General features: G+C 42.9%; 1 protein-coding gene across 2 annotated transcripts in view; it reads right to left on the bottom strand.

Annotated features, from left to right (window-relative positions):
* TBCCD1 (TBCC domain containing 1) overlaps window positions 1-21,032 on the bottom strand; it is a 121,981-nt gene that overhangs the window by 61,697 nt on the left and 39,252 nt on the right. For both annotated transcript variants that reach the window (XM_040357103.1, XM_040357102.1), the window contains exons 3-4: window positions 13,252-13,618; window positions 1,990-2,176 (exon numbers count right to left, since the gene is read on the bottom strand). In XM_040357103.1, coding sequence (XP_040213037.1) covers window positions 1,990-2,176; window positions 13,252-13,618 — 554 coding nt within the window. The remainder of the gene's footprint in view (window positions 1-1,989; window positions 2,177-13,251; window positions 13,619-21,032) is intronic.

A 21,032-nucleotide genomic window follows, 5' to 3' on the forward strand; every position in this document is an offset into this window, starting at 1 on the left:
TGGTCAATTGAAGCGACACAGTGGCGAATCGCAAAAAATCCTCTGGTCTTTGGCCAGCGAAATGATCCAGGGCTTAAGTGGTTAATATTCTTTAAAATACCTTAAATATTAAAATTAAAGGGGTTGTAAAGGTTAGTCTTATTTTCTAAATTGGTTCCTTTAAGCTAGTGCAATGTTGGTTCACTTACCTTTTCCTTCTATTTCCCTTCTAAATGTTTTTTTTCTTTGTTTGAATTTCTCACATCCCGTTTCTCCTCAGTAAGCTTTCCACCATCATCCGAGCGGTGGAAAGTCATTTAGAACAGCTTACTGAGGAGGAACAGGAAGTGAGAGATTCAGACAAAGAAAAAAAAACATTTAGAAGGGAAATTGAAGGAAAAGGTAAGTGAACCAACAATGCACTAGCTTAAAGTAACCCATTTAGAAAATAAAAAACAAACCTTTACAACCCCTTTAAAGTGGAGTTTCCGCCAAAAAAAATTTTGCTTTAAATTGTAGATTACACCTAAAAAATAAAAAAATGTTTACCCACCTTGAAATGCCTGTTGCTATGTGGAAGTACGAAATCTGCCTTCCTATCCACCTAGGATCTTGACGTCAGCTACCTCGGCTCCTAACAGCGCTAATGCTCTTGGGAAATGATGAGTCATACAGCCGTGCACCTCCCCTGTGCCTCCCCTGTACGAGAATCTCGTTATTGCAAAGCAGGAAGTTATCTCGGCGCCATTTCCAAACCTGGCACAGCCCTCTGTTTTATCTGATCACACCGTGAGTTCTTACAGCATTACAGCATCTTGTTGTTGCTCTGTTGCCATCGCAACGGCGTACACTTACGCAGCCGACGCTCGTTGCGATGGCAACCCAAGTCATAGACGGCACGGCGCTGTAGCAGTATTGCGCATGCGCGAGATTGGGGCGGGACGGCTCTTTTGGGCGCGTCATCAACTAATCCAGGAAGCAACTGCTTGTGGGTTTCACTTTGCCCACAAGCAAGATGGGAAATCGCATGAACGCTCAGGAGAAAAAAATATAAGGTATTTATTGCATATAAGTCGGCGGAAAGGCGGGACTAAAAGACGTAGTGTGCGGTATTCTAAACAATTAAAGAAAGATTAATGAAAGGTCCTATTTCAAAAAAATTAAAAACAGAATGGAAACCCCGCTTTAAGTCTGAAATGCTTGATGTTTAAAAATACCCAAAAAAGGCATAACTCTGTGCTACAGTATCCAGATGTGTCCCAACCCAGAAAAGGCATAATTCTGTTCCAACTTTAGATATGGTGATATTGGAACACAACTGGATACTTATCCAGATGTGTCCCAATATCACCATATCCAAGTTGTCAAGCTACAAAACTGCAAAAATTAAGAATAAAACTTAAAAAAGGAAGATATTCTTGTAATGAACACAATAAAAGTTAAAAAAATGTCCTGCTACTAAAAAAAAAAAAAGAAGCTTATTTGGTATGAATGCTAAAATATTCGATCGAAGCCCCTTTCACACTGAGGCGTATTTCAGGTGTTTTAGCTAAAAAAATAGCGCATAAATAATGCCTGAAATAATCCAGCCCCAGCATTCTCAATGTGAAAGCCCGAGGGCTTTTACACCGAGGTGATGCGCTGGCGGGAGGAAAAAAAACATCTCCTGCAAGCAGCATATTTGGAGAGGTATAGGAGCGGGGTGTTTACCGCTCCTACCCATTGAAATTAATGGGAAACAGCGGTAATACCGCCCGCAAACCGCGGCTATAGCCACGGTTTGCGGGCGGTATTAACCCTTTTTTGGCCACTTGCGGGGGTTAAAACTACACCGCTAGCGGCCGAATATCGCGGTAAATACGACGGTATAGCGGCGCTAAAAATCGCGCCGCTATACCGCCACACCTGCCCGCCCCAGTGTGAAAGGGGCCTTAGTATTTAAATATAATGTATGTACAGAATGCCTTATACTAAAATATTACTAATTAAAAATATGTATAACAATCTTACCTTAAAGGAGATAACAGATATATATAGGATTCATTGCAGTTAACTATTTTTACACGTGCATTGACCAGTGTTTCAGAACTTTTTGCCAATGTTTGTCTGCATATGTGACTCATGACAACCATTGGATTACCAGGTGGAACTTTGTAAATGTTGCAAGCAATCTTTGCCCTTCTACTCGATCCATCAACTAAAACAAAATGAAAAACAAGTTAGCTTTTAACACATTTTATTACAAACCAATTCTAAAAATAAATACACCAAATAAAGCAGAGTAGCAGCTGGAGCTGTGGTGTGCCTGTCCTCATCAGAGCAATGGCTGGAGCCAGTGGGCTTAAAGGCATGGCTCAAGTTTATTTAAAAAGTTAGGACATCTTACCATTGGAAAGTACCATGTTTCCCCGAAAATAAGTCCGGGTCTTATATTAATTCTGGCTACAAAAAACACACTAGGGCTTATTTTCAGGGGATGTCTTATTTATTTATGGTATGTACAAAAAAGTTTCTCCCCCCTGTCAGCTCTGGAGTCAGCATTGTGAAATTCTGTAATCTCAAAAATAAACCTTTGTTTGAAGACCTCATAAAATGATGTAATCCGTTCTGTAAAAAGATAATATAATGTGCAGTGTGTCTCCTTGTGTAACATTATTGTGGAAAATACCTTATTTACAGTGCTGCTTGCCGCTCACGTGACGAGCTGGAGCTCTTCTTTTCTACTCCAAATAGTGCAGAGGGAGGGGCCAAGATCCCCAATGACGTCAGCCCCACTCTGAGTACTGCAGTGGGTAGGGGCTTAATAAAGTTTTATTGAAAAAAAAACAGCTGACATCAGCCGGGAGGAGAGGAGAAGAGCTCCGGCGGGTCACGTGAGCGCCCAGCAGTGCTGTAAATAAGGTATTTTTCACAATAAAGTTACAAAAGGGAGACACACTGCACATTTATATAATCTGTTTACAGAACGGATTACATGTTTTTACAAGGACTTTAACTAGGGCTTATTTTTGGGGTAGGGCTTATATTGCAGCCATCCAAGAAACTCACGCTAGGTCTTATTTTCGGGGTAGGGCTTATTTTCGGAGAAACAGGGTAGATCTAGAAAAAGGTGATAGTAGTGACAATGTAGAATACAATATGCTCCTATGCAGAAGTGATTTTTTTTATAAAATCCTGACAATGTCTTCTTCACTGCAGTCACTACTTCCTGTACAAATTGATTATTTTTTTTGGGGGGGGGGGGAGTGGGTCTTTGGTAGGAGTGGGACTTCCTGTCCCACTTCCTCCTTCCGCCCAGGGACCGCCTAGGTGACTCCTCCTCTCGCCTTAGGCGGCCCCTCCCTTGTGGCACGTCCCAGGAGATCGCCTGTCCACTCAGAGCGCAGCGTGACTCGTGCATGTGCAGCGAGTGCCTGGCCGTGAAGCCGAAAGCTGTCATGGTCAGGTGCCCACAATGTGAATGGAGGCGCCAGCCGAGAGGGGGGGGGGGGGAGGAGGAGAGACTTTTCTATTTTTGTTTAACCATCTAAGGACCAGCCATTGGTGGTACAACGGCTCTTTGCGAATCACCGTAGGTGTACGGCGGCTCACGCAGGCTCAGTTGCGGGCGGGCGCACCCCGGCAAGTGCTCGCTCTTCATGCTGCGGGAGCACTCCCACAGGTCAGGAGGACTTGATGTCCTCCGGCGGCGCTGTATAAATGTCAATGGTCCCAACAAAAAGTATCAAAAGTGTCCTGTCCGCCGCAAATGTCGCAGTCCTGCAAAAAAGATTTTAAAAAAAATCTCTGATCACTGCCATTAGTATTAAAAATAATAAAAATGCCATAATCTATTCCCCATTTTGTAGACGCTATAATTTTTGCACAAACTAATCCATATACTCTTATTGCGATTTTTTTTTACCAAAAATATATGTGGAAAACATATTGGCCTAAACTGATGAAGAAATGTGTTATAAAAAAAAAAGAAAGGGGATATTTAAAAAGTATTGTGGTTTTTTATTTTGTCAATTTTTTGGTTTACAGCGCAAAAGATTAAAATCACAGAGGTGATCAAATACCACCAAAAGAAATCTCTATTCGTGGGGGGAAAAGGACATCAATTTTGTTTGGGTACAACATCACGCAACTGCGCAATTGTCAGTTAAAGCAACGCAGTGCTGAATCGCAAAAACTGCTCTGGTCATTAAGGGGGTAAAACCTTCTGGGGCTGAAGTGGTTAAACTTTTTTTTTTTTATAATACAACACAATTGAGAATTTTCATAGGTACTGTGTGGCACTGTTTAATTATATTACTGTAGTCATCGTATATTACACGCATGTGAACAGGCAAAAATTGCCAAGCAATGGCTTCAAAGTTTCCTTCCCCCAAAACGTACAACACATTAATAAACATCTTGTGATAACAAGCAGTGACAGGTCCTCTTTACTGAGACATATGGGGTCTATTAGACCACAGACATATCTTCTGCACTTGAAATCTTCAAAACCGAACATAGATTGGTTCGATCTGAAGTTTTCCCAAGGCGACAATGGCTGGTAAACAACAGATCTAAAGTGACAAAATCCTCATTGCTTTTGATTTCTGACATCACACAGTGGGAGGAACAGCATTCATTCCTCTCACTATTTCTCAGGAAAATAGCAGCAGGGGTGGCAACCCCTATCCATCACCTGTAAAAGAATAAAAGAAATTCAGTCTCTCAGATTACTTTTATTTTGGGCAAAATCGCTGGCCCTAAAGAATGATATCTTGGTCATCGCTGAAGCGATGACAGAGATAGCACCCTTCCCAACCAAGAATGTTCAGGTATGTCCTATGGACAGGAAGTGGTTAAAAGATAACCTGGTAAAAAAACTACACTTGCACCAACTGTATTTTGTGTCATGTAATATGTTGGGGACTGCCACTTCAAAAGACCACACCCTGGACACACTTGTACTCACTTTTGCTGCATTCCTCTACTACTTCAAAGGAGCTGGCACAAAATACCCGCCACTTCCTGGAATGAGGGACACATGTGACCCCTCCAAGGATGAGGTGCCTGGGCCTAAGTGCCAACAGTCAAGCCACAATACTGTCAGGGAAAGAAAAGGCGATTCCAAAAGCCCTATGCAAACTCTGACACAGAGTGCAAAAGAATGGAGCAGCAAAAACGTTCCCAGGCATGCATTGCAATAAATTTCCCCTACAGTAAAAATTTGTAACAGAATGCAGAGAATAATTGCAGAGTAATCCCTTTCCACAACCACCAGCTGTGTAATATAGGTAATGACTACTTCTCTCACCTCCTTGTGCCCAAAGTAGCGTGTGACCATATTCAACATCTCAAACAAGTATTCACCATTCTGCGTGCCAACAAAAATCAAGAACAGTCACACAAATTAAAAAGGTATACCAATATTGTACACAATAGAGCACAATATTAGACTTGAAGGGGGCGTGGCCCGCTGCGAACGAGAGTGGACGCATCCTGGAGGAGCTCTCCCTGGCCCGTTTACATCCGCATCCATCCCAGGCAGACGACCGGGTTTTGGCCCTTCAAACCCACATCTTCCACCTCCTGGCTCCCCCCTGAGCTGATCCCTACCTGTTTTGGGTCTGAGGGACGCCGGATCGGTCCGCGGAGAGATTCGCAGCCATCGCCATCCACAGCTGCGCGTCCGCCATCTTGAGGCCTACAAGCCCTGCAGAGCGAGCCAGCCGTGTCCTACGGCCGCAGGACGGACGGTGTTCATCACCGGACCCATCCGCTGCTGCGGCACCCGGAGGTAGGACACTCAAAACCTCTCTGCCGTCCCGACGATCGCGGACCCCCGGCCATCCATAAATCCAGGCCGCGGCTTGGGCCTACACCCGGCGGCCATCTTGCTCCTCCGGATCCCCGGGCCTTCTATACCTCTTCCCCTGCATGCGGCCCCCTGACCGGACTCTCTCCCACATACCCCCCGAGATCACCCACCACGTCCTCTGTGCCCTGTAGCCTGATCTGTGTCACCCCTCTGGAAGTGGCTGCAGGCCTTGGCATTCCCTGGCGGCCATCTTGGTACACCTTACATTAGCAGTCTTTATACCTGTGATGTGCCCCTAGCCACCAAATATTCTGCTGTGGGGGGTGTGGTCCGGATGGGACCCGAGATGACTGCATGAACTAACAATTTCAGGGGGCGCATGCACGGCGCGACAAAGATGAGACGCGCTTAGGCACAGCTCTGCCACACCCGGCCCGCTAAATCAAGATTCCCCAGGGCCACAAAACTTGTTTCTCCGTAAAATCCATAAGCACCCCTGTGGGACCACTGCGTGCATGACTGGCTCTAAGAAGAAGCTCGGCAAGAGACAGCAGCACTCGCTCACAAACTTCCTCCTAGACATGGAGCAGAGGTCCGGGAAACCGTCCCAAAATAGCGCCAGTAGCGGCATTTGGGGTGAGGGAGAACTGGTCTCACACCCACAAATGGGACAAGGAAATCGTGAACACAACTCTCCCCTCTCCAAGGCAGACTTGGATGAGAGCCTCTCCCTAATCTTCAATAAGCTTGTAGATAAGATTGAGAAAGAGGTGCACAAGTCCACAGCAGCCCTCTCACTGGAGATCGCAAGCATAGGAGGCCGCACAGATCTCTTAGAGACCAAGCACGATGAACTCTCACTAGCACATAACGACCTAAGGAAGGACTATGAGAACCTTGCTGACAATTTTGCTTTCATGCAGGCTCAGTTCGAGGACTTAGACAACCGAAACCGCCGCCAGAACATACGTGTACGCGGTATCCCTGAGTCCACCATAGACCTCATGCCTGCAGTCTCAAAAATATTTCATGACCTTCTCCCAGAAAAAACGTTATCGGCATTTGCATGCGACAGGATCCACAGGGCCCTCCGTCCCAAACCCAACCCTGACAATCCACCCAGGGATGTGATCATGTGTATGAAAGACTTTCTGGTGAAGGAGGATATCATGCGAGCATCCAGAAATACTCCTAATATCTCCTATGAAGGCAAAAGGATTCAAATTTATCCTGATATCTCCCCGGCCACCCTGGATAGGAGGCGCAGGATGAAGGAGGTCACCTCGGTTCTACAGTCTGCCAGGATAAGGTACCGCTGGGGCTTCCCCTTCAAGCTTACGATCCCCCATAATGGCTCTACATACACGGTTTTCAACGTGATTGAGGGGAAAGAACTCCTGATTAAGCTGGGCCTCCTGCCTCCCGAACCGCAGGCTCGCCCCCCCGCCACTCCTAGACCCTCCCCCATTTGGTCTACCCCTTCCAACAGAAGAAGCCAAAGAGATCAGAGGAGACCGTTTAACCCATTTCAAAACCAACAGGCATGATCTGTTCCTGACCTCCTCCAGTTATCTCAACACAGCCCCTGCTCAGACTTTCGCTGCGCCCTAACCACCCTTTTTTCCATGTTTGGCCCCTTTTGGCCACAAGTTCTCTCTGTTGGGAAACACCACCTGTGCTCACAACATGCTGCTGATCAACACCCTTCGTTTTTGTTTTTCTAAAAAAAATTCCCCCTTTTCTTTTCTTTTTTTTTTTCTTTTCTTTTTTATCACGCACTAAGGTTGCTCCAGGTCAGACTTTACCAACCATAGATTCACGGCGGGGATATGGGTCCCCGAGATTATCACACTGTACTGATCTGATATATCCCTGCATCACAGTTTAACCTTGTGGTCTCTTCCCCACCTCTGCCCACCTCTGATTGCAACCTTGTTTAAACTCTCAAGCACTTATATTTTTTGTCTATGTGTCATTTTATCCCGTGCTATTATACATCGCCGCAGGTATTTTCTCTTTTATATTCAATGCAGCTCTCATTACAGGGTCGGGTGTGTCCACCGTCGCTGGATTGACCCCCATCCTGCCTCGGTTCTCTTCCGGACCTCCACCTCCCGTGGTGGTCCGGCTGGAACTGATGCCGGAAATGGACCTCTTTTTTTGGTCCCTTATTTTTTCTTTTACTGTTTTTCCTGATGGGTTCCTACCTGTCCCAAGGTTCCTGGTAGTTACCAGGTCTGTAACTCACTTTAACATATTGTTTAAAATGTTTGGAACATGTTACACTGTTATTGTATGCAAGCTTTTATGCTCATCTACATCTTTGAATATTTTTGGTCAAACTAGATTGGCTAGTCGCCACTCCCTAGTGTCCATACACACTATGTTCTCCCTCAAATTATTGCTTGAACTGTCTATTCTATGTCACACTATTATTTACAAGCTCTCACACACATCTACACCTCTGGGTGTCATTGGTCAATTTAGGTTGGTTTGCCGCCATCTCCTTGGTCATATGTACACTATGGCTACCCTCACGCTAGCTCTCTTTGTCTGCTGGAATGGGACTTAAAATACTGTCAAATACTAACGGCTTTAACTCTCCCCATAAACGGAAAAAGGCATTCCAGCAGTACAAAAGCCTGGGCGCCGACATTATACTATTACAGGAGACCCACTTTGCCTCATCCAACCACCCTAAGTACTTCAATAAACTATATAATCAGGCTTACTTTACCACCTTTAACAACAAGACCAGGGGCGTTGCTATTTTCATACGTAACTCACTGGTCTTTGACATTCATAATATATATATATATAGAGATCCTGATAGTCGATACCTTATTCTCAAAGGAAACATCAACAATCGCGACATCACTATAGCCTCAGTATATGCCCCCAATGACACCCACCTTGTTCTTCTCCAAGTTTTTAGAAACCCTAGACAAATTTCACTCGCCACATATGATAATTGGTGGTGATTTCAATTTAGCCGCCCATCCAGTACTAGATAGGAGCATTATTTCCCCCCACACCAAATCCTTCTCCAAAACCATCAACCGTCTTCTTAACAAATCACAGCTGATAGACACCTGGAGAGCCCATAACACAGGCACTAAGGCTTACACCCACTATTCACACCCACACGACTGCTACGCCAGACTCGACTATATATTCACCACACCTATCTTACTGGCCAATTCCGCACAGGCTGATATCTACCCATGCCCGTGGTCTGACCACAACATTGTCACATTTTCCACATCCTACATAGGCCTCATCCCATCACCTTATAATTGGCGTTTTAACGATTCCCTCTTGACAGACACAGCAAACAGGTCCGCAATCTCCTCCCATATTGAAAATTACTTTGCAGATAATGTAAATGGAGACACATTGCCCACCACTATATGGGTAGCTCATAAGGCGGTCTTAAGAGGCCACGTTATTAGTATTGCAGCCACCAAAAACAAAGAAAAACAAGCAGACATCAAAAGACTCACTAACGAATTGCACCATCTGTATATTAAATTACATCATTCTACTGATCCTATCATTACCCAACAAATACAGGACAAACGCAAGGCATTAGACCTGATCCTTTCTGCCAACGCTGAACGCTCCCTCAGGTTCTCCAAGGCTAAATTCATTCTCCATAGTAATTCACACTCGACAATGTTCGCTAGGAAATTAAAACAAGATTGCAACCCCACACACATTTATAAGCTTAGAGATGAAAGAGGCAATATAGTGGCTCACCCACAGAAGGTGATGGAAATATTTAACTCCTTCTACAAAAACCTCATGTCAGATCCTAACATCCCACCAGGGCCCGCCTCTGAGTCCTGGCTCGAGAGCCTCAGCCTCCCCTCCCTAGACCCAAACCAACTAGATATCCTTAACGCACCATGCACAACAGAAGAAATCTCCTATATAATTAAATCTCTGAAAACCTCCACTGCCCCCGGCCCTGATGGTTACTCCTCATTATACTATAAAAAATTCGCTCCACTCCTAGCCCCACACTTAAAAAATCTCTTTAACCATATCTTAGAGGGTAACACCTTCCCAAGTGAGATGCTTCTTGCCAACCTGTCATTGATCCTCAAACCCAATAAGGACCACTCACTCCCCCAAAACTTCCGTCCTATTTCAGTACTTAACAATGACATCAAAATTTTCGGTCGCATTTTGGCTGACAGACTTGCCAAAGTCATCTCACCCTTGATACACATCGACCAGTCCGGGTTTATTCCCAATAGGCAAATCACTGATAACATAAGGCTGGTCACAAACATTATCCAAGACGCCAATCTCCACTCACGCCAAACTTGTCTTCTTAGCCTTGATATACACAAGGCTTTCGACAGCGTTAGCTGGTCCTATCTAAACCATATTTTGCCCAGATTTGGTATCTCAGGTCGATTCCTACAGGGTTTCAACGCATTATATAGCTCCCCCCAAACCCGCATTAGGCTCCCAGGAGTTAACTCGGCTTTTTTCCCCCCTTGGTAGAGGCACCAGACAGGGTTGCCCACTGTCCCCACTCCTGTTTGCCCTGGCCATAGAGCCCCTGGCACAGGCCATAAGATCAAACCACGACATATCAGGATACTTAAAAGATGACCATGAATATAAAATCAGCTTATATGCAGACGACGCCCTAGTTTTCATCACGAACCCCCACACCTCCATACCTGTCCTTCTTAAAGAATTAGACCTATTCCATAAAATATCTGGTCTTAAAATTAATCTTAATAAATGTTCCGCCATGCCTATTAATATTCCAAAAACACCCTTAATCTACTCCAATCTAACTTCCCCTTTACATGGGTCACTTCTTCGATTAAGTATTTAGGAGTCAACATTACCCCTAATCACCGAGAACTATACAAAGCTAACTACACTCCCCTCTTTACACAGATCACACTTTTGAATACCTGGTCCCCCTATCATATCTCCCTCCTGGGCAGAGTGTGCGCTATAAAGATGACCATTCTTCCTAAACTCCTATATTATTTCCGCTCACTTCCAATTAACATCTCGAGATCCAGGCTGGAAGCCATACAGAGACTTATAAACAAATTTATATGGGCAAACAAAAGACCCAGATACAGCTACGCCCTACAACATAGATCCCAATCTTCCGGCGGCCTGGGCCTCCTGAATATTTGGAAGTACTTCCTAGCTGCGAGACTATCACAACTGACCCAGTGGTTCTCTCCGGTTAGAAACATCCCCTGGCTGATGTTTGAGACTTCTTCTATCGCCCCACTACACCTACAGGGAATTCTGTGGTCAAGATATGTCCTTAACACTAGAGATCTTTTTCAGTTATCCTCAGAGATCTCCCCACTCACATCATTTCTGGGTGACCCTAGACTTATATTAGCCTACCAGGATAGACCCTCATTTTCCATCTGGATAAAATGTAATCTAGTCACATTAAGTTCACTACAATCCAGATGGAAATTTAAAACATTTGAATCCCTACAAAACGAACATAATATTCCCTCATCTGAACACGGAAAATTTCTACTGATCAAATCCTTCTATCAAAAACACTTTTCACTTTCCACCACGCCCACAACCACTGTTTTCGAAAGAGTGTGCCTATCTTCCTCCAGGGACAGGGGTATGATATCTAGATTATATAACTACCTTAACTCTCACTCCATCCCTGAAAAATCCCACCCTATGCTCCAATGGGAGACAGAACTGAATGTCACCATCCCCCTGGATACCTGGCTGACCATGTCGGCGAATCTTCGGAAAAGTAATAGAGCAATCTCCTTTAGAGAAACCCCGATGAAACTGTTCGCCAGATGATACCTTACCCCATCCAAGATTCACACCTTTTACCCTACACTCTCCCCACATTGTTTCAGAGGTTGCCAGACAGAGGGCACACTACTACACATATTCTGGAGCTGCCCACACTTGTCTCCCTTATGGCTGGAGGCAGCCAATAGATTTGAAAAATCCTCCAAACACAGATTCCATCTCACACCTCAAATTTGCCTCCTCTATGACAACATCCCTAATGTGCCCCTTCCATGTTCTAGACTCTTCCATTCACTCTGTAGCTCTATTCAGTGGATGATTGCATTCAACTGGAAAACTGATGTTATATTATGGCCTCAAGTTCTAGATGGGATGGATCTCCTGATGCTCACGGAAAGAATTTACCATATACTTAATGATACCCGTCATATTTTCGAAGCAAAGTGGGCATACTGGACACTCTCTGACTAACTGTACTATTCCCCCTATAGATATTACCATGTTCTATATTGCTCTGGCTGGCTGATCTAGGCCTCAACACAGCACCAATTTGACTACCCATCATTGACCATTCTATGTATCTTCTTTTATGAACATCTGTGATGATCTTCTTCCTCCATTTACATGTTTTTACATTGCTTGTATGCGAATTATTTTTCTACAATAAAAACTTTTGTAAACAAAAAAAATATTAGACTTGAATAGGTGATGTTTCATGCACTCTGCTGTTCACAATTGTGTGTACTTCAGCTCTATGCCAGATTAGTTTTGTTTAAACCTTTCCTTCATAATACTATTATATGAATGCATCAGCACATCACTTAGGAAGGAAACCTTGCTAGTCTATCTGCATTTAGACTTCTACTAGCTATATAGATCTTTTAAAGCCACCAATTACTGTGAAACTTAGCTATACAGGTTACTTACTCATTTTTATATATTGCACATACAAAGGTTTTTCAGATGTATAAAAAAAAAAGTGTGTTTCTTTGACTGATACTATATAATTATTGGATAAGATTCACACTTCAAGCCAGGATTTATCCAATAAAGAGCAGTAAGGACCCGATATTGGTGACAACTAATAGATTAGTGAAAGTTTTAGAATTTATAAAAGTTTGCATCAAAATGGATTTATAATGTAGGGTTGCTAAACTGTTTGAAATAATTTTGCAGAGAATTATTGGTTAAACCACTTCTTATCCAACTTCATAGAGTAGACTGAATAGTTTCCTCCTTATGCTAGGATCACCATTTCGATATTTGCATATTACAATCATATCCTCTGTAAAACATCTCGTCTCCAGGGAGAATAAGGTTAATGTTTATAGATGTTCCTTATAATTGAGGCCCTGCAGCTCCCCTCATTTGCTTTGTTGGCCTTCTCTGGACTCTCGCCAGTTTCAGCGCATCTATCCTGAGGACTGGTGGCCAAGAAATGGATGGCACTCAAGACATGGCCTAACCAAAGTTTTGCAAAGTGGCAGAATTATAGTTTTGGCTCTATGAGTAAATTGTCTGCTAGCCTTGCTTGCTGCTGCCTGCCATTGCACACTTTTGCTCAGCCTGTGCTCTACTAGGACCCCCAGATCCTTTTCCATCCTAGATTTATCTAAAGGATGTGAAAATTGATCTGAAACACACCACTCTCATAGCTCATTCATGCTGAGATACAACAAATATTAAACACTTACTTTGCTCTGCCCATGCTAACGTTTTACCCGACCTGACACAGGCTGACATTCCAAATGGGTTTACCATGAGGCTATCCTTTATCCATGCCTGCAGCTTGCTCAGTGAAAATGATTCGGTTGTTTTTGAGTAACCACTTTTAGAATGTAAAGGCTGCCATGTAGCCAAATCAGGAAAAAGATGGACAGTCCTATTTTTATCCATTGTTCCCTCAATGAGAAAGCCCAGTGCTTTGGCTGCACCAATGGACAACAGGCTGCATTCACTTGAGTGGTATGATTTAGTAAGCTGATCTGGATCCAAAAGCAACTCCAATAGATAGGGCATATGGCTCTGTATGAATGCATGTTGGCTATAATCATCCCAGTTCTAGGAAAAACAGACAAAATTAGTTATATGGTTAAAGTATAATTAGTTTTATAGTTAAACGTACTATAAACCAGCAATACCAATGCGGTTATTAGTAAAGATGAGCATTATTATTGACATTCAACTGTGTACAATGCATTAAAATACATAAAATTAGAATCTCAAGTAATAGTGAAATCCTGTTGTATGAACCCCAGAATTTTTAGTCGCAAAAATTTGTAAAAAGTACAGCGATACCTCAGTTCGCAAACAGAGTTCACAAAAATTTGCTTTGGTACGTGACCTCTGCTACGGTTCACAAACATGAGCCGCGGCCATCTTCCCGGCTCTGACACGTGGTCGCAACTTCCTGTAGGTCATTGAAGTGTACTGTGATTTTTAGCACATACTGCACATCCCTGTGCACACTTGCTGTAAAGCTTTTTTGTGTGCTTTTCATCACTTACTGTAGCGGACATCCAGTATGGCTCCAAAGAAAAAATTCAGAGCAAGCATGGTGGTAAGAAGAATGTTGATAAAAAAAGCAATCAGCGCATAAACAATAAGCACAATAAGTTGCAAGCTGAACACCAAAAAATAGGCAATCACAAGCAACCTCAAAATAACTTAAAAAAAAAAAAAAGTGCAGCGCAAATGTGAAGTCCATGTGTAGAAAAACACCGATGACACCCCGTGATACAGCAGATCTTCAAATGAAAATGACCAGATGAGATGGACCATTTGCATAACAAGTGGTCAGATCAGCTTGTTCCCACCATGGGAAAAGTAATGGAAACGGAATTCACCAGCGTAGTATGCAGGTATCGGATCATGCAGGTCAGAAAAAAAAAAAAAAAGGGAATGATCTCAGTGCAGACTGATTTTATTCCAAATATAAAAAAAGATAAAAGTAGACAAATGTCTAGGGGTGCAACGGATCAAAAAACTCACGGATCGGATCGATCCTCGGATCAGGAGTCACGGATCGGATCATTTTCGGATCAGCAAAAAAAAAAGGGTCCGTTTTTCATTGGTCCAAAAAAAAAAAAAAATGTATGTATGTATATGTGTATATATATATATATATATATATATATATATATATATATATATATATATATATATATATATATATATATATATATATATATATATATATATATATATATATATATATTTTGCTGTAAAAACATCGAGATTGTACTTTAAGTCCCAAACAGCCTCACCTGCTTCCTTTTTAATCCACCCCTGTGAATTGCTATTGTGCTCTTTTTTCCCCCTTTCCCCCCCCCCCCCCCTCCTCTCACACCAGTGCTTCACTGCCAACATTCCCATTCAGCTTGCTAGAGCCCAGTGCACAGCGTGACACGCCTCCCCGGGGAGGCGTGTCACGCTGGGCTCTGGCAAGCAGACTGGCCGCCGCTCCGGAGCTAGGCCGAAGCCGGGGACTTTCCTAGGCCTAGGCTCCGGAGCGCTCCGCGGATCGCGGGGTGTGCCGATCCGAACGGGGTGGCCCGTTCGGATCACGGATCGGTGACGATCCGTTGCACCCCTACAAATGTCCCAGCAGAACCACAGTCCAAAGGAAAGGGAATCTGCCAAACAACGGCTAACTGGTATGTGAAGTGCGGATCGCAGCCGCAAACAGCAATAGAAAGGACGCGGGTGACGTCACTCCAAGAATCTCCCCCCCCCCCCGTACGAACGTTACGTCCAGTATGGACTTCGTCAGTGGTGGGTGGAGCCAGTACGTCACCCGGCGTCTATAAATACAAGCCCGGTGACCATGGAGAGCATCAAAGGGGATGAGACAGCCTGCAACCGGAAGTCCTGGGAGCGCGGCTTGACACATTGGCCATGATTGAATGCAATATCCTATCGGGTCACCAATGGGCTGACATATATTAATAGACATACCATATAAACATATTTATATATATATATATATATATATATATATATATATATATATATATATATATATATATATATATATATATATATATATATATATATATATATATATATATATATATATATATATATATATATATATATCATACACCCACAACCTTCCATATAAAAATACATAACAAAATCCTAGAATAATAAAATATATTTAAAAAATAATTAAAATATATTTGATGTGTTGTAGTAATGGCAAGTTATAATACAGAACAGCTAGATAAACGTAAAAAATTAGCTCAACATAGGGATACGGTCAATAACCTTATCCCGGGGTACATATAGAATTCTAAGGGAGCCATACACACTTATCTATTGGAGGTGAAACAGTTAAGTTTGAATTCTACGTTCAACCCTCTGGGTACAAGAGCCTGGCTTTCATGGATCCAGAATGACTGGCGTTGACTGAGCAGGCGAATAAAGTTCCCTCCTCTACAATGAGGTTGAACTCTTTTGAGACCCCAGAACCTGAGACATTTCGAATCCCTATTATAAAAAAGTCGAAAATGTGTAGACATTATGGGTCCTCAGACCTTTGATAATGTTATGAACATGTTCTCCAATGGTCTAGAAGTCCTCCCAAAGTACTGGAGTCCACAATCGCACTGGAGGACATAAACGACACCTGTAGTGTTACAGATAATAAGACTTTTAGTCCCCTTTCACACCTATACGACTTGTCTCACGATTTTGTACTGCAAAATCGTATGACAAGTCATTCTCCATGATTTTCAATGAGCACCATTCATACTGGCATGACTTTAAGTCGTGCCTACTTCAAAGTAGTCCCTGCACTACTTTGGTCCAACTTCCATGCAAGTTTATGTCCATAGACCTCAATGTTAAACCCTCAAGTAGCATGCAAATCATACCTGAATAATATAGACACAATTTCAGTACAACTTTGTAAGCACAAGCAGCTTTTTAACCCTTGTCCCACCCAATCCTTTCAGCATAGGAGCCCCCTCTCAAGCACATTTTTCCACCACACATTCACTTCCTGATTATTCCCTCAGGAACAATGTGCTCCAAACAGGTAAAAAAAAAAAAAAAAAAAAAAGAAGGAGAGACGTCCTCGATAATGAGCAAATCATTCGATTTATCCGTGAGTGCCCAGCTATTTATGATTTGTGTGACCCAAACTACAAAGACAAGATAAACTACAAAGACAATATCCCACTGACCACCAATGAAGGGGACATTCTTCCCACTGACTACCAATGTAAGAAGCATTCTTCTCACTGACCACCAATGTAAGGAGCATTCTTCTCATTCATTATAGAGGACCCAAAATTGACCCCTATCTTCACGATTGGCAATGATGGGATGTACCCAATATCAACGTCTTCTCCGCCTCCGCTTCTCCTCCTCTTCATCCTCATGCACTGCTACTTCCGCAGCAGCAATGGCAACTGCGGTGGCAGGAAAAGGAATTGCCTCACACCATGTATGTTTTTATTGGTTAATGCCAAAGTTGTGGCAAAGTCAAAGTTGCACTGATCCCAAATCGCAGCAAAATCGCGTCCGCAAAATCGTGGCAAAAATCGCACGACTTTAAAGTCGTATAAATGTGAAAGGGACCTTAATAGGATAGGAATTCCCAGTAGTCGAGGCTACAAAATCCTTCCTTCTTTTCACGTTATGACTACATTTCTTGCATGGTGGACACCTCCCACATGCATAGAAACCAGTCAGAAGGGGTCAAATTCCACCTGTTTTAACCACAGGATGGTCAACCACATTTGGAGCAATAACATCCTTAGTGTCGGTGCCCTCCTGTATATGAACCTAGGACGCGGTGGTATAATGGAACCCAGCACTTGATCTTTCTGCAAAATGTTCCAATGTTTCATAATGATTTTCTCAAACTATTTATGTTGGATGTTATAGTCGAGAATGATCCGAAGTTCGGTATCATCTGCCTTTAATAATGGTTTAGGCCGAGATCCTGCCACCAAAAGAGCTCGATCCATATCACCAACCCTTTAATTTCCTCTGTGATCTCATCTTTGTTATAACCTTTCTGAAGAAAACGTTGCAGATGAATAAATTGGCCTCTAGGGATGTTACACAGCCAAGATTGATGGTGGCAGCTGTCTAAGGGTATATACCCGTTCCTATTAGGCTGTTTAAAAAAATTCCTAGTTTTAAAGCAGGAACCTTCTCTAAAGATTTCTAAATCCAAAAATTCTACGCATGAAGCGTCAGCACTCCAGGTCAATCTAATTTTTTTAGTGTTCCCATTTAACTTGGACATAAACAGTTGTAAACTGGTCAGATTATCTTCCCAAATTATAATAAGGTCATCAATATACCGAAAGTAACGTTTTAATTGAACTGGTTTATCACTAAAAAATTACCTCTTCATGCCATAAACAAATTGGCGACGCTTGGTGCAAAACGTGCACCCAAGGTGACGCCAAGTGTTTGTAGAAAAAATGTATGGTCATACAAAAAATAATTCCTAGCCAGACAAAAATTCAATGCATCCAAAAGAAAATGTTGTAATGAAATAGGCAAATCAGACGCATCCAGGGCCCATTTGGCCGATTTGATAGCATCCTGGTGGCCTATATTAGTGTACAACGAGCCCACGTCGGCCGTGACCAAAAGACTGTTGTCACAAGCAGGCATGGACTCAATCTGAATAGCATGTCTGGTATCACAAGAACAGAGGAAATTGTGAGACCATGGTGACACTTCATGGCCTTATAGAGGTCAGGCGTCTCATGGTCCCCCCAATAGGGACAGCTTTCAATATCACGCACGTGAGAGAGGAGAAGATTACCCAAGGGGGAATGAGCCATATTATGAGCCCCCCTCTGTCCCAGTCCAAAACCGCTTTGCACCACTGCGTCACGATGACAAATGGTCAAAGTGACGATTTTTTTTTAGGACAGCGTCAACCCCACTGGCAAGAGCCGTGGGGACAGACACCAATGGGGTACGAACAGGGTGAAAAAAAGATTAAGAGAGGAAGAAGTGCCGGAAGAAAAACTCAAAAGGCAAATACTGAAGTGGGAGCTGGGGGTTTTCAAAATAAGTGGCCTAGAATTATCAGTGGATGAACTTAAAGCGGTGGTTCACCCACACTAACAACATTTTAGCATTAAATTAGGCATAGTAGCGCGAGCTACAGTATGCCTGTATTGATTTTTTTAGCCCGGTACTCACTGTGCAATCCTATATAGAAGATTCCGACTCCCCGCGGGGAATGGGCGTTCCTATCAAGAGGGAGGATGATTGACGGCCGACTATGGCACGTAACGCTCCCCGAAGATAGCCGGAACAGGTCTCGGCTCTTCACGGCGCTATACGGCGCCTGTGCACAGACTATGAGCAGGCGCCGTGAAGCGCCAAGTCCTATTTCGGCTATTTCCGGAGAAGTGTGACGTGCCATAGCCGGCCGTCAATCATCCTCCCTCTTGATAGGAACGCCCATTCCCCGCGGGGAGTCGGAATCTTCTATATAGGATTGCACAGTGAGTATGGCGCTACTATGCCTAATTTAATGCTATAAAAAAAAAAAAAAAAAAAAAAATTATTAGGGTGAACCACCGCTTTAAGGTCCTTGATAAGGAACTTAAGTTTGCCCCAGTCTGCAATTTTAATAAATTTCAAACATACGAGTTTGCAAAAATTCGTCAGGACTTTAAATATTAAATGTCACTTTCTTTCCAAACCTGGAGCACCCCGTCCAGTCCCAGTTTCTGTTCCTGCTTCAATTGCTCCTCAGGAGGTACACTCTAACTTATCTAATAAGTCAGTTTTCAACCCAGCAAAATATGACCATAAACATAGAGAGGTGTTTAAGAACTAGTGATCTGGAATCTATGAAAATCAAAAATGTCAGGGATCCACATTATTTTAAACTAGGAATTGCATCTTTGGAGAAAAACTAAAATGTTGTGGTCAGACCAGCCGACAAGGGGGGTGGTTTGGTGGTAATGAGTAAAACCTATTATAATGAAGAAATGAACAGACTGCTAACCTGATAGGTCTACTTAACTATTAAGTAACGACCCGAAACTTTGACAGCAGCACTCCAAAAATGTGACAATTTTTTTGCTGTGGCATGTTCATTTTGTGATCCATTTTAATTAAAAGAACATTTTTGGAGTGCGGCTGTCCAAGTTTCCTTCGTATTTTTGCATCACTATTGCATTGCCGGCACCCATGGTTTGGTTCCAGTGAGGAGGTTCTTTGAAGACTACTGAGCGGTTACTTTCTCTCTCTATTAAGTAACGACCCGGTCTTCACTTATAAGAATGAGCTTCAATTACTCATTAAACAGGGCCTTAATGAAGGTGTCCTCAACAAAAAGGAATCTTTATATTTGGATCCTAGTGCGTGCAGGAGGCCTAACATCTATTTTCTGCCCAAGGTGCATAAAAATGCTTTGACACCGCCATAGATTCGGTCACTGCACGACTAGGCCAATATATTAATTATTTTCTTAAGCCTTTGGTTTCCACCACTACTGTCTACATGCTATTCAGATTTTTGCGTCCATACCTGCTTGTGACAACAGTCTTTTGGTCACGGCCGACGTGGGCTCGTTGTACACCATTATAGGCCACCAGGATGCCATCAAATCGGCCAAATGGGCCCTGCATACGTCTGATTTGCCTATTTCATTACAACATTTTCTTTTGTATGCATTGAATTTTTGTCTGGCTAGGAATTATTTTTGGTATGACCATAGATTTTTTCTACAAACACTTGGCGTCGCCATGGGTGCACGTTTTGCAACAAGCACCACCAATTTGTTTATGGCATTATGGGAGGAAGAGGTAATTTTTAGTGATAGACCAGTTCAATTAAAACTTTACTTTCGGTATATTGATGACCTTATCATTTGGGAAGGTAATCTGACCAGTTTTCTGGATCCATGAAAGCCTCTCTCTTGTACCCAGAGGGTTGAACGTAGAATTAGACTTAAACGGTTTTAATCTCCAATAGATAAGTGTGTATGGCTCCCTTAGAATTCTATATGTACCCAGGGATATGTTTAAGGTTATGGACCGTATCCTTATGTTGAGCTAATTTTTTTACATTTATCTAGCCGTTCTGTATTATAACTTACCATTACTACAACACATCAAATATATTTTAAATCTTTTTTTTTTATATTTTAATATTCTAGGATTTTGTTATGCATTTTTATATGGAAGGTCGCGGGTGTATGTCATTATATGTATATTATGTTCCATGTATTTTATATGGTATGCCTATTAATACATGTCAGCCCATTGGTGACCCCATAGGATATTGCATTCAATCATGGCCCATGTGTCAAGCCAAGCTCCCAGGACTTCCGGTTGCAGGCTGTCTCATCCCCTTTGATGCTCTCCATGGTCACCGGGCTTGTATTTATAGACGCCGGGTGACGTACTAACTCCACCCACCACTGACGAAGTCCATACTGGATGTAACGTACGTACGTACGGGGGAGGAGCGTCTTGCCGCG

This window comes from Rana temporaria, chromosome 6 (genome assembly GCF_905171775.1).
Source record: "Rana temporaria chromosome 6, aRanTem1.1, whole genome shotgun sequence".
NCBI lineage: Eukaryota > Metazoa > Chordata > Amphibia > Anura > Ranidae > Rana > Rana temporaria.